The sequence below is a fragment of the Centrocercus urophasianus genome, unplaced genomic scaffold (genome assembly GCF_019232065.1).
Source record: "Centrocercus urophasianus isolate 14NV4802_14NV808 unplaced genomic scaffold, USGS_Curo_1.0 seq_27, whole genome shotgun sequence".
NCBI classification, from domain to species: domain Eukaryota; kingdom Metazoa; phylum Chordata; class Aves; order Galliformes; family Phasianidae; genus Centrocercus; species Centrocercus urophasianus.
Genome location: NW_024884833.1, coordinates 618537 through 631304, shown reverse-complemented (window position 1 = coordinate 631304; position 12768 = coordinate 618537). Strand labels below are relative to the sequence as shown.

General features: G+C 40.1%; 1 protein-coding gene across 1 annotated transcript in view; it reads left to right on the top strand.

Moving 5' to 3' along the window:
- The window catches only part of GLDC (glycine decarboxylase), a 37707-nt gene extending 25959 nt beyond the window's left edge, over positions 1-11748 (top strand). Inside the window, exons 17-25 of the mRNA XM_042826786.1 lie at positions 2185-2310; positions 3125-3274; positions 3745-3857; positions 4525-4666; positions 5636-5747; positions 7008-7103; positions 9152-9324; positions 10042-10122; positions 11129-11748. Of these exons, the coding sequence (XP_042682720.1) occupies positions 2185-2310; positions 3125-3274; positions 3745-3857; positions 4525-4666; positions 5636-5747; positions 7008-7103; positions 9152-9324; positions 10042-10122; positions 11129-11272 (1137 nt within the window). The 3' untranslated portion in view covers positions 11273-11748. The remainder of the gene's footprint in view (positions 1-2184; positions 2311-3124; positions 3275-3744; positions 3858-4524; positions 4667-5635; positions 5748-7007; positions 7104-9151; positions 9325-10041; positions 10123-11128) is intronic.
- Positions 11749-12768: the final 1020 nt, after the last annotated feature.

Sequence of the window (12768 nt, the reverse complement as noted above, 5' to 3'; positions counted from 1 at the left end):
TTCTGTAAAATATGTGAAGATAGCCTTTCTTATTAAGCTCCACAAAGTTCTGGATGAGTAATGGAAAACAGTTTTCAATTATAATCTTCAGGTGGTAAGGCTAGACTCAGAAGTCTTAATTTTTATTCTCTTCAGTACTGTCTACCTGAAACTTTGACCTCAAGGAATCACTTCTCAGCTGTACCATTGAAGCCTGATAAAAGAGAGTTCTTGTAAACCTGAGTGGTGATATAGCTAACCCCAAAGACGAACCAGTTCTTGCTAGGAGCCATGTTTAATAGTTTTAGTTCTAACTCTAGAGATTAACTGTGCAGGTACTGCAGCTGCCTACAGAATTTATTCAACCTTCCTTTGTGGTGATGCTTTTGTTTAACTGTAACTAACTGCTGGTTCTGTTTTCTCTGTTTCACATTGGAAGGCTACTATGTATGCGATGCAAAGAAAGCCTTATATAGAAAGCCATTTTAAATTTAAAGCAGAAGTGAAAAGGGAAAGATTGAGTGGCAGGGCTCATTGCTAGTAGGCAGCCTGATCTCTGTTCTAGACACATGAAGAGGCAACAGAAGAAGGTCTGAAGTGTTTAAGGTTAAAGTCACTACTGTGGAACTTTATTACTACTATAGTGTTTAATACATGACTCTGTAGCATCACTACTTTCTATGAATTAGCGTCTGTCCTTGTAAATTTCAAGTTCAGATCTGTTTCATTTCACACCCATTTCTTTCCATATATTGACCATATTATAGAAAGTAGAGGTGTTCTCACTAGCTTCTTCTGCAAAACATACATAGTGTTGTGCTAAGAGATTAGTTGGGTTTTTTTGTTGTTTGTTTGTTTTCTATTGTTTTGCTTTCTTATTTGTTTTGCAATTTAGGAAAGTAAACTGAAGCAGCTGATCAAGCTTCTTGCAGTCAGCCTCATTTGGATCTGGTGCCCTCTTCTGGAAAAAAGACCTACAACCTTACATTCAATTACAGCTCACAGCATCTGTTTGCTTTGTAGTCTAATCAATAACTTCTGAATCCAGCAGCTGCAGATACAATCCACCAGGACTGGGTGGCACTTAACATTACCATTTAAAATTACCATGGAAGTGTCACAGTGGATGTGTCACCAGTAGAGCCATGATCTTTGTATTTCTTTCAGCACAGCTGCACAGTGAAACACTGTTATTTCAATGCAAAAAGAGCGAATATCCATCTGCTGAGACTGAGTGCTTAGTAGCTTGAAATAGCTTTTGAAGTAATCAGCATTTGTCTTAGCATCTCCATGGAGCATGAGGTAGAGGTCAAAGTGCATTTTTCCATGAAATCATCCGAACAAACAAACAAGAAACCCAACCAACAGCCTTGATGTTCGTTATTTAATACAGCTCATATTGAGTAACTTACTGAGCTTTGTTAAATTTATCTTCTCAAGAGAATCGTAATAGACAAAATAGACAAATATTTTAATATAACCACTTAATAGAAGCAAAGAGCTTAAAAAGAAAGGAAGGAGGGAGGGAAGGAGGGAGGAAGGGAGGAAGGGAGGAAGGAAAAAGGTGTATTTATTAACTTTAGAATGGATGGAGTTCCTGGTAAGTGTCTGTGAACTCCAGATCTCTATTTTCCTAATTGTCACTGATAAGAGCTAATATTTATATAAGTAAAAGCCCTTCCTTTTTTTCTCTCTCTTTCTCTCTCTCTCTTTTTTTTAACTGAGCTGTATAGAGGCTGTAAGTAACTGCCTGAAACTTGTTAGTTATAATAAAAGAAATGGCAATAGAATAGAGAAGGAAATGCTTAAGTCAGTTGGGATTTAGTGGAAGGTTAGAATCAGGTAGTTATTCCTGCCAGGTCACTATACTCAACACCAGACTGGAAAATAAAGACAATAAATGAATAATTGCAGTAAAAAGTCTCTGAAATGATGTTCTGGAAACACATTTTCCACAGTTTCCTAAATATGATTTATCGAGCAAAGGAAACTTTGTTTTCCTAATGGGTATTTTGATGCTTCTGCCTGGTTTCTCCAAAGAAAACTAAGTTTCAGTGTTTGATGCAAGTAGCAGTTTACTGGTAAACATTTCCTTTGTCTCCCTTTTAAGAATTGTGATAATGAGTTTGTGCTGAGTATGAACCATAGTATTCAAAGACCTGTATGACTGGCTGTACTATAGACCTGCTTCTTTTTCCTTCCAAGGTTTGCCTTATTCCTAGATCTGCTCATGGTACAAATCCAGCAAGTGCACAAATGGCAGGAATGAAGATTCAGCCAATTGAAGTGGATAAAAATGGGAGCATTGATATCTCCCATTTAAAAGCGATGGTGAGTATTTAATCAGCTTTAGTGTTCAAGGCAGGAGCACTCCTTCTCCTCAACAGGTAATAGTTTTGACAGAGAAATTGGATACTCATCTGAGAGAAAATAGGGCAGAAAATAGTGAATATGTACTTGAAAAGAATAAGTATTTCTTTCATTTTTTCTCATTCAGATTCAAGCCATGTGACTTATGAGATTTCCTTTAATTTGAGGATCTTTTGTGCAGGAGTGGCTGAGTGAGTCTCAGCAGGCTCTTTTACAGCAAAACGTTCCCATCTGTGTTTAGTATTTGAAATGAAAGGAGCGTGTTTGTGAGGCTGAGACCTTTCAGACTGCACTGTAGCATTCACTTGGTTCAATTCAAGAGCATCTCTGCTGGAGAGGGTGTTGCTAGGCAACTTTTTTCACTTTTTTGAGTAGATTTGCTGCAGGTGAATCCTGGGAATCCAAGGAATTAGCAGGACACATTTTTAAAAATACATATTTGAGCAGCTTTTTACAGTAGTAATAGATCTATGCTGCTGAAAACAAAGCTATAACCTGTGCATGACGTTACCTTGAAGAGCAAGTGTTTCACCTGGTTTGTTTAAAGGTCTCAAAAGTGTCTGCTTTTTGACTTCTCATACCACGCTTCTGCAATTTAAAATTCTGACCTATCAAGAAAACACTCCTGCTTAGGTGTTGGTGAATATGAGAGCCGGCACTTTTTGCTTGCTGTAAGTGACTTAGGCTGATAGACATTAGCTGAGTAGAGGTCTTGTCTTGAAGGAGCTTTATGAGCCTCAGTGACCTTTTCCTCTGCCTGCCTCTCTGCCTCCAGGTGGACAAGCACAAAGACAACTTGGCAGCCATCATGATCACGTACCCTTCTACCAATGGTGTATTTGAAGAGGAGATCGCAGATGTGTGTGATCTGATTCACAAACATGGAGGCCAGGTTTACCTGGATGGAGCAAATATGAACGCCCAGGTATATGATCTCCTAGGCAGATATAATACAATTGAACCTGTAGTTTCTCTGGGAAAAAAGTATCCTGGCAGTATTCAGTTCAGGCTGTAACTTCATTACAGGATGATGCAGGGCTCAGGGGAGGTGGTGAGTATTCCTTGAATAATAATAGGAGTTAGTTGCTGGTATACTTTTTGTTTATGTAAGTTTGCTTTGAAATACCAGATGATCACTGTGGTCCTTTTCAACACAGGCCATTCTATGATTCAATGAAAATGACTTAGCCTGCCTAATTTTTGTCAGAGGCATTCTTTAAACATGAATGAGAATTCCTAAAGCAAAAAACTCACAGCATTTGCATTGATACTTGTTTGTGATGCATCATGTTAAAGGAAAATGGGAAAATGTGTAACATCTCTTACAGTGTAATTTTCTTGAGGGCATCTTTCAATGCCAGGAGATCAGTTCACATATAAGTATTCACTTCACAGGTGGGTCTGTGTCGTCCTGGAGATTATGGCTCTGATGTCTCTCACTTAAACCTTCACAAAACCTTTTGCATTCCCCATGGAGGAGGAGGACCTGGAATGGGACCAATTGGAGTGTAAGTATATTAAATTAAGTTTTTTTAAGGAATTTATTTTAAATAAAATAAATCCAGATAGCAAACAAACAAAATCCCTTAATGAATCCTGATTGACAGTTCTTTTAAGTATAGAGCTATTCGTGTGAGAAGTATATTGCTGTTTGTAAACTTTAGTCCTTCTCCTGGATAATCATGTCGTAGAATCGTGCTGATTTGTTGAGTGATGAGGCTCATCGGTATTTGCAAGCCCTGACTGCATGTTGGCACTTAGTATGAATGGCAAATCCTGCTCAGCAGTCTGGTTTTTGAATGGATACAGAACTGATCTGTGGGCTTTGAGGACTGATACTGTGTACAGTCCACTGAAATGGTGGATGAAAATCTTGATTCTATCCTACAGACCAATTTTATTGTTAAAAAAAATAAATCTTGTTCCTTTAAAATATAATTTTTATTTGGATAGCTGCATGAGTATCTTCTGATGGTCTATAAAATGAGTGTCATCCTACGCTGGCAACAGTTAAGCTACTACATTTTCTGCCGAAGAAGACACTGACCGGATCTCCTAGTGGACTGTGTTTGGAAGGAATGTGAAGAGAATCTGAAATGCTGAATGCTGAAAATGTTCAGGAATGGTAACACAGCAGCACACATTTAAGTTCTAAAGTCAGTCTTTCTGTTTTAGGAAGAAACATTTGGCTCCCTACTTGCCTACCCATCCTGTCATCAAAATTCAGACGGATAAGGATGCTTGTCCTTTGGGTACTGTCAGTGCTGCACCTTGGGGTTCCAGTGCCATATTGCCCATTTCCTGGGTGTATATCAAGGTGTGTAGACTTTTTTTAAGGCATATCAGCTGAAGGGCTGTTTCTCTTTCAGCAGACCTGAGTACCACTATCACTAAAATCACATAGACAGTTTAAGTGCAGTGCACAGACTGCAGTGCACCCATGGCATAGCCAGAGATTTTTAAAATCCTTTGAATCTCCTTATTTTCAGGTAGAAATGCCTATTGCCATCTGTTACAATTATTAATATGGCAGGATGACAGTGGTGTTGTACCCATACAGCCTGCATTCTTCTGACTCTTGTCAGTAATAATTCTAAGACAAGTGGACTTGTGGACAAGTCTGCACAATCAGGCAAAATCTGCTGTCAGCCTTGTTCCTCTGCTGTCTCTGACATTAAATTTTTGTTTAAAAGCTGGTTGGAAACTACTTATTTTCCCAGTTGTCCCATCTACAGAGAGAACTGCAAGGGCTGCTTTGGCATTCTCCCTGTCAGCCTAACTCAAAGCCAAACACTAATTCCAGCCCTTCCCTCTGAGAATTAAGTATGCAATAGTATTCAATTGGCTCTAATCTTTGTTAATGCACAGTTTCATCTGTGATATGACACCAAAGCAGTGTCTGTTCAGGCAGCAGAGTCTGCTTTTCAGGCAGCTCTGTGGGTGCCTTTTGCCTGAAGATGCAGGCAGTGGCAGGGGCACAGGCAGAAATAGAAGCCACTTGATGAAATTCACCAGTTCTGCTCTTTTCATTTCAAAGCTGCTCCATCTCTGGAGTTGAGTTACTCACCTGTTTACTTACCACATGTGGTCTTAGGCACACAGCATTCTAACAAGCCATGTCTTCCATGTGCTTTCCTGTGAGTCCAATGTGGAAACCTGCAGTAGCAGTGTGCTGCTGTAAATGAGCCACATGTGTTCCCACTCTGTCATTTTGTTGGGATAAGAACATGCTTATCTTGCTTGAAGAAACAGATATAAAAACATTCTCATGTTATTCCTCTTTCAGACAATGGGAGCAAAAGGTCTTAAACATGCTTCTGAGATCGCTATATTAAATGCAAACTACATGGCAAAGAGGCTAGAGAAGCACTACAAAATCCTTTTCAGAGGAGTAAGAGGCAAGTAGTGGCAATTTGATTTCCTCTACAAAGCTCTTTTCAAAATGTTTTGTGTAAAAGCTGGCTTGCAGTATAGCTCTTACCTAATGCTATGTGGCAGCTGAATCTCAGTCTTCTCCTGTTCCATACACAAGGAGAGGAATAGCCTGCTACAGCTTCTGTGGAGGTACTGCAATGGAACAGAGGTAGCTGGAGGCAGAACTAAAAATGCTTTTTTTTGTAGTTAGATGAAATGATGGCAGGAGATGGAGTAAATGTTGGAAAATCCAACTGTTCTCCTTGAAGTCTAATAGTAAATTAATGACGCATTAGAAAAAAAAGAAGCAACAATGTCAGGCCTCCAAGCCTCTCCTAATCTCTCTATATCCCACATAACAATGTAAGAACTTTTCATCATAAACTTTCCCTTACATACAATCCTCTGAGAAAAAATGAAAAATTTCTATCCTCACTTTGTTTCCTTGTTCTGTTTTATAAGGAGGATGAGAATCTCTTTGACAATGGGAAATACTTCAGCTACATTCCAGCTCCCTAATGCAACTCTCCTGTCCTGTAAAAGTAGGGAGTAAGAAAGGACACAATTACCTGTCTGTTACACTAGACCATCATAACTATAATAAAATGCTATTTTGCTTGTTAAAGCCAAATGGCACCGGAGAAAACTTGAGTACAGTATGTATGCAGCTCAAAACACATTTATTGAACTTAAGAGTACAAACTGATTAAACCTGCAGGTTGCATTTGAGGAGAATATATAATTTCCTCAAGGAAGTAAATAAAATTTTCAAATTTTGAAGGATTCACTAAAGAAATGGAACATAGTTCTTCGGAATTATGACTTTGGATAACTTTGGTCTTTAGCCTATTTGTAACAACAGATTTGAGGTTTTCTCTGATGTAACATGAAATCAGTTTTCTTATTTGTGGCCAATTTGAAAAAGTCTGTGATCCAAATGATGTTGGGCTACAGACAAATCCATTTATTTTCCCAGAGCTTACAAATCATACGGAGCTACTTGGACTACCCTCTCCTATACATCTTGGAAAATGAGGCCTCTTAGCTCATGTGGGTCTTGGAGGACCAGTGTTCACATGCTGGGTTGTGTAGCTCTTACCTGGTACTTACCTGGTAGAGATTTTGACAAAGCAGATATTTTTTACTTTGTCTCTTTATCATATTCTACACAAAACCAATGAGGATAGACTGCTCAATGGGTTGTGCTATTCTCCCAAAAGTAAACCACACTGTTTTTCTTACAGGTTACGTAGCCCATGAATTTATTTTGGATACAAGACCTTTCAAAAAAACAGCAAATGTTGAAGCTGTGGATCTTGCTAAGCGACTTCAGGATTATGGTTAGTCAAATGTCTTTTAAACAGCAGCCTAAATGAGAAATTCACAAATCTATTCTAAAAGGTTCCCAAAACGTCTCATTCTTACGGATGATGAATCTGCCTTGATCATCTCATCATTTTTCAACATGCTCATTAAGCTCATTAAAGATCTTTTGCATCCATGAAGTTGTTATAACTACTGAAGAACCTGCTGCTATTCCCCGCCTTTGTAAACTGCCCTCCCAATTTGCAATTACATGACTGGTTGGGCACTCTAAGGTTGTTTTTGGTATGCTTGCTCTGAAGAATGTGATCTGCAGCCTAAAGGCTGTGTTTAGCAGCACTGCAGGAAAGAAATGATAACAAGCAACCCATTTTTTAATTCATCTCCTACTGCACAAATCTGTATTAATCTTGCATTGGCATATGATAAGAGGATGTAGGGACCAAATGCTGAAGTGAGCAGCAGGGAATGGCAATAAACCTGAATAACGGGGCTGTTCAGCCTGGAGAAGAGAAGGCTTTGAGGTGAACTAAAAGCAGCCTTTCAGTATGTAAAGCTTCAGGAAAGAAGGGGACAGACTCTTTAGGAGGGTCTGTGGTGACAGAACAAGGGGAAATGGTTTCAAGCATAAAGAGGGTAGATTTAGCTTGGGTATAAGGAAAGTCTTTTACAGTGAGAGTGTGAGGCACTGGAACAAGTTTCCCAGAGATGTGTTTGCTGCCCTATCCCTGGAGACTTTGAAGGCCAGACTGGATGAGGTCCTGGGCAATCTAGCTGTGGACATCCCTCTTCATTGTAGGGGAGTAGGACAACACAACCTTTAACAATCCTTCCAACTCTAATGAACCTATGATTCTATAGGCCAGGCTGTCTCTCCTCTGTGCCTGGAACAATTATGGAATATTTCTTCCTGAAAGCCCTATTAAGACACATGGAAAATAAAGATGAGATTCACCAAGGGCAAGTCATGCCTGACAAACTTGGTGGCCTTTTATAATGGGGTTACACCATCAGTGGATAAAGGAAGAGCTACTGATACCATCTACCTGGACTTGTGCAAAGCGTTTGACACTGTCCCACGCACCATCCTAGATGCCAGTTGGAGAAAGATGGATTTGGTGGATGGACCACTTGCTGGATAAGGATTTGGCTGGATGGTTGCACTCCGAATGTGGTGGTCAATGACTCAATGTCCAAGTGGAGACTGGAGATGAGTGGCATTCCTCGGGCATCAGTGCTGGGAGCATCTTTGTAGTGGACGTGGACAGTGGGATCGAGTTTTCAGCAAGTTTGCAGGCACTACTAAGCTGAGTGGTACAGTTGACATGCCAGAGGAAAGGGATGCTATCCAGAGGGACCTGGACAGGCTTGAGAGGTGGGCCCATGCCAACTTCATGAAGTTGAAGTTCGGAGGCTGGCGCACCTCCCCGACAAGACAGGCTGAGAGAGCTGTGGCTTTTCAGCCTGGAGAAGAGAAGGCTCCAAAAAGACCTTCCAGTACCTGAGACTGAGGAGGGACTTTTTATAAGGGCATGTAGGGACAGGATGAGAGGAAATGGTTTCAAACTGGAAGAAGGTAGATTTTAGACTAGATATCAGGGAGAAACTGTTTACCATGAGAGCGATGACTTACTGGAACAGGCACAGAGAGGCTGTGGATACCCCTCCCTGGAAGCACTGAAGGCCAGGCTGGATGGGGCTTTGGGCACCCTGGTCTAGTGGGAGGTGTGCCTGCCTACAGCAGGAGAGTTGGAACTAGATGATCTTAAAGGTCCCTTCCAACACAAAACATTCTGTGATATTATTGAAAAATAATATGTGTTGAGTTAAAAACTAACAGAGCAAAAAGCGCAGTTTTTAAGATCGTTTCATTATCAGTGAATAACTTTAAACCCTTTCGTAAATAACATAATAAAATTGTCTTTTAAATACTTTAAAATCTGTCTGTACACGACGAATCCATGCGTTCACTCCTGTAAAGATTAAAGGGCTGAATTTTGAATCAATTGCTAGCTGTGCATGTGTTGGCTTATGACCCGTTGTCAGTGACTGATTCTGTTTTCAGGTTTTCATGCTCCAACCATGTCCTGGCCAGTGGCAGGGACTCTCATGATTGAACCAACAGAGTCTGAAGACAAGGCAGAGCTGGACAGGTTTTGTGATGCAATGATCAGTATTCGACAGGAAATTGCTGAAATAGAGGAGGGCAGGATGGACCCCCAGGTTAACCCTCTGAAGGTAAGAAGACACGTAGAGCAAGTTGCCAGCTCCAGCTTTACTCTTGAGACTTGCTTAAGCCCCTTTCCCAGTCTTTCAGTACTCCAGAAAATAGCTGTGTGGCAGTGAAGTAGCAGGGATTACAGATTGAAATTCTTTAGAAACCTTGAAAGTTCTCAAAACCTGTAATTCTGACTTTTTAAAGTAAAAGCTCAAACTTTGCAGACACAGTAGAGAAAGTTACTGAAGGAAGCATATGATCTCTACTTTTGGGGACCATCTTAAATTAGTGAAGGAGTACTGCTTACTTATTTATTTGATTTAAGAAAGGAAGTGAAATGACCTTAAAGCTAACAGTTAAATGAAGACCAGATGAATTACTTAAGCTACTATGGCACAATACTGCTACAGGCTCAAGTTCTGGTTAACTGTTGTGAGGCTGCACTGAATCTTTAAATACTGAGGGAATGTGGTGAAAAGCTGGAAGCACGTTCACATCTTGGGTGATGTTGGACAAAATGGAATGCATCTAGATACTGGCTGGCTTCCTGTTTTAGATCCACTCCTTTTTTTTTTCTTTTCTTTTTTTTCCCCCGAGATACATTGTGTCTCAAGGAGATACCAGACAGCAGTCTGTATTATTTTTTTCTGTAATGATGTGAATCTTAAGGAAGATTCTCACAGATACATTCAATTGAGTCCAGTAATTTCATGTCATACACGCCTTTGTGCTTGCAGATGTCACCACATACTCTGAACTGTGTCACTTCTTCAAAGTGGGATCGCCCTTATTCCCGAGAAGTGGCAGCATTCCCACTGGTGAGTAAACGATGGAATGTTAGTGATGTGGTAATGTATGAATTTGCTTTCTGCTCTGTGGTTTTCTGATCTATTGCAGAAGAACTAGTCTGGTAGGAATAAACACTTCAAAGTACTTTTTGCCATTACACAGTTCGTTTGTGTGAGCTCTACAGCAGTTCTATAAGTTTTCTTTTTCAAGACAAGGAAAAAGATCTTTAAAAAAATGTCTAGACATGAAGGAAACGTGAACTTGGATTTGTAATGTCAGCACTTGGATATTGTTTGTTCTTGGTGGAAGCAAGTTACAGCTCCAGTCCCTTCAATTCAGACATACTGCACCACAGCCTCTGAAAACAGAGACCACATTTAATGTTCAGCACTCTGCTATGGGGAGCTTAGAGGAGGGTTTGATGAGATGGAAAGGCAGCATGGGGCAGGCAGCACCAATGCGTCAGCTACAGAGGACAGACTGGGATGCAGTGTATCTGATTTCTTGGAAGCACTGTGTAAAACTGCTTTTTCCACAATCTTGTCAGTAACTTTTCTCACCTGAAACTGAACTGCATCTACTTTACATCTGCCTTATTGCCATGCACTGTTTCAAAGAAGAACAATTTAACTGCACTTAGGAAGTTTACCACCTTATTATATTTGTTTTACTTTTTTTTAATATAAATTATTACTGCATTGAACAGTGCAGATCTTGATAGTCTCTTTCACTTTTCTTCGGTTTCCGCCCATTAGCCAGTAATTCAAGGGATCACAGTTTGTTCATTTCATGACTGCTTCTTTGCAAGCTCGGGTCAGAGGACAGAGATGCACTTTTTTGAGAATCTAAATTTTCCTTTAACTAACTGCCATTTTTGTTATACATACTTGTTGACTTTATGGGATTGAAAATGCACCAGAGGCTTGATTTCACACTCCAACTTCGGTTGTTGTTGAAACTTCAGGCGTCTGTTACATTTACGCAGCTGCTTAGTGCAACAGTTAAAATAATGTCTTTTTTTATTTCTGCACACAGCCTTTTGTGAAGCCTGAAAGCAAGTTTTGGCCCACGATTGCTCGCATTGATGACATATATGGAGACCAACATCTGGTTTGTACCTGCCCACCAATGGAAGCCTACGAATCTCCCTTCTCTGAGCAGAAGAGAGCTTCTTCATAACACTGCTTCCAGCTCGAGTTTCTGAGTCCATCAGGATGGCCTTTTCCTCCCAGACCTGATAGGGGATTTATATACTGTGTATATTTTGGATAATCACCACATTCGTTAATTGAATCACCACTCAGTCAAAATGTAAATACAATCAGTATAGTAGGTATGAACGTGTTTGTTCCGCAGCAGTTGATGTTGGAGTTGCCTCGATTCAGCATTTTCTCTGCTTTGTGCTAAAGCTTTAACAGTTAACTCCCAGTTTGTGATGTGGTATACAAAATACGGTTACAGAAATTAGAGAAGGTGCAGATGTGTAAAGCTATAGTAATAAACATTAACTGTAGGACTAATTGTTTATATTCTGTAAAAACAGATGAAGTAGATTGTTTAATTCATGTACTACCGGTAGCGTTGCTAATGTTAATATTTTGTGCTGTTTTTTATCTACCAATGTTAGTATTCTAATAAAGTTGGTCAGAATTTAAGTATCATAACCTTTTGAATTTTAACTCTTAAGCTGGTTTTTTTGTATGGAACTGAGGCTTCTGAGACTGAAGTTCTAATTTGTCAGAACTGCCACAGCAGTAACAGATTCTACATGAAGCAAAATGCTGGCAGAGACTGAGATAAATCTGTCATTTTCAGTGATTAGGTTTACTGAGTGGTAACAAACTTGCCTTCTGTCTGTATCACATCAATTCTTCCTTGTAGTTCCATCTACTCCTCTCTTCTTATTCCCTAGAAAGCATGAGACAACTTCTCTAGTATACTGTGAAGGGCTTAGTTTGAGTTAAATCTTGTCTAACAAAGTATTCTCCTTACATCATTTCTCAAGTATCTTGTTCTGGATTTTGGTTTCGATGTACTTAGCTTGCTTTGTTTTGTAAGTCTACACCCTGTGTAAACATTATCTGAAACCTGAACTCTAGCAATCCAAGACTACTGATGGTGCACGCAGGCCAGTTTCCTGTGGGTATGCATAATGCCATATTCAATTAAGTAGCATGAACTCAAATGTTAAAGAAGGTCTTCTTCTAATCTGTTCCAAGTCATATTTTATAAAACCTAGCTCTCTAGTTGCACTGACAGACAGTGCACTTGACACCAAAGAAATGCATCCTGGCTTGTATCAGGAATTGCAGGACTAGGGAAGTAACCTTGCACCTGTACTCAGCACTGGTGAGGTCTCACCTCAAGTACTGTGTTCAGTTTTGGGCACCTCACTATAGAAGGATACTGAGGTGCTGGAGCAGGTCCAAGGAAGGACAGCAAGGCTTGTGAAGGGCTTGGAGAATATGCCTTATGAGAAGAGACTGAAGGAACTGGGGCTGTTTAGTCCGGGGAAAAGGAGGCTGAAGGGAGACCTTACTGTTCTCTTCCAGTATCTGAAAGGTGCTTACAGCGAGTGGGGTTGGTCTCTTCTCAGTGGTGACAGGTGACAGGACAAGGGGAAATGGCCTCAAGTTGCACCAAGGTAAGTTTAGGTTGGATATCAGGAAAAACTT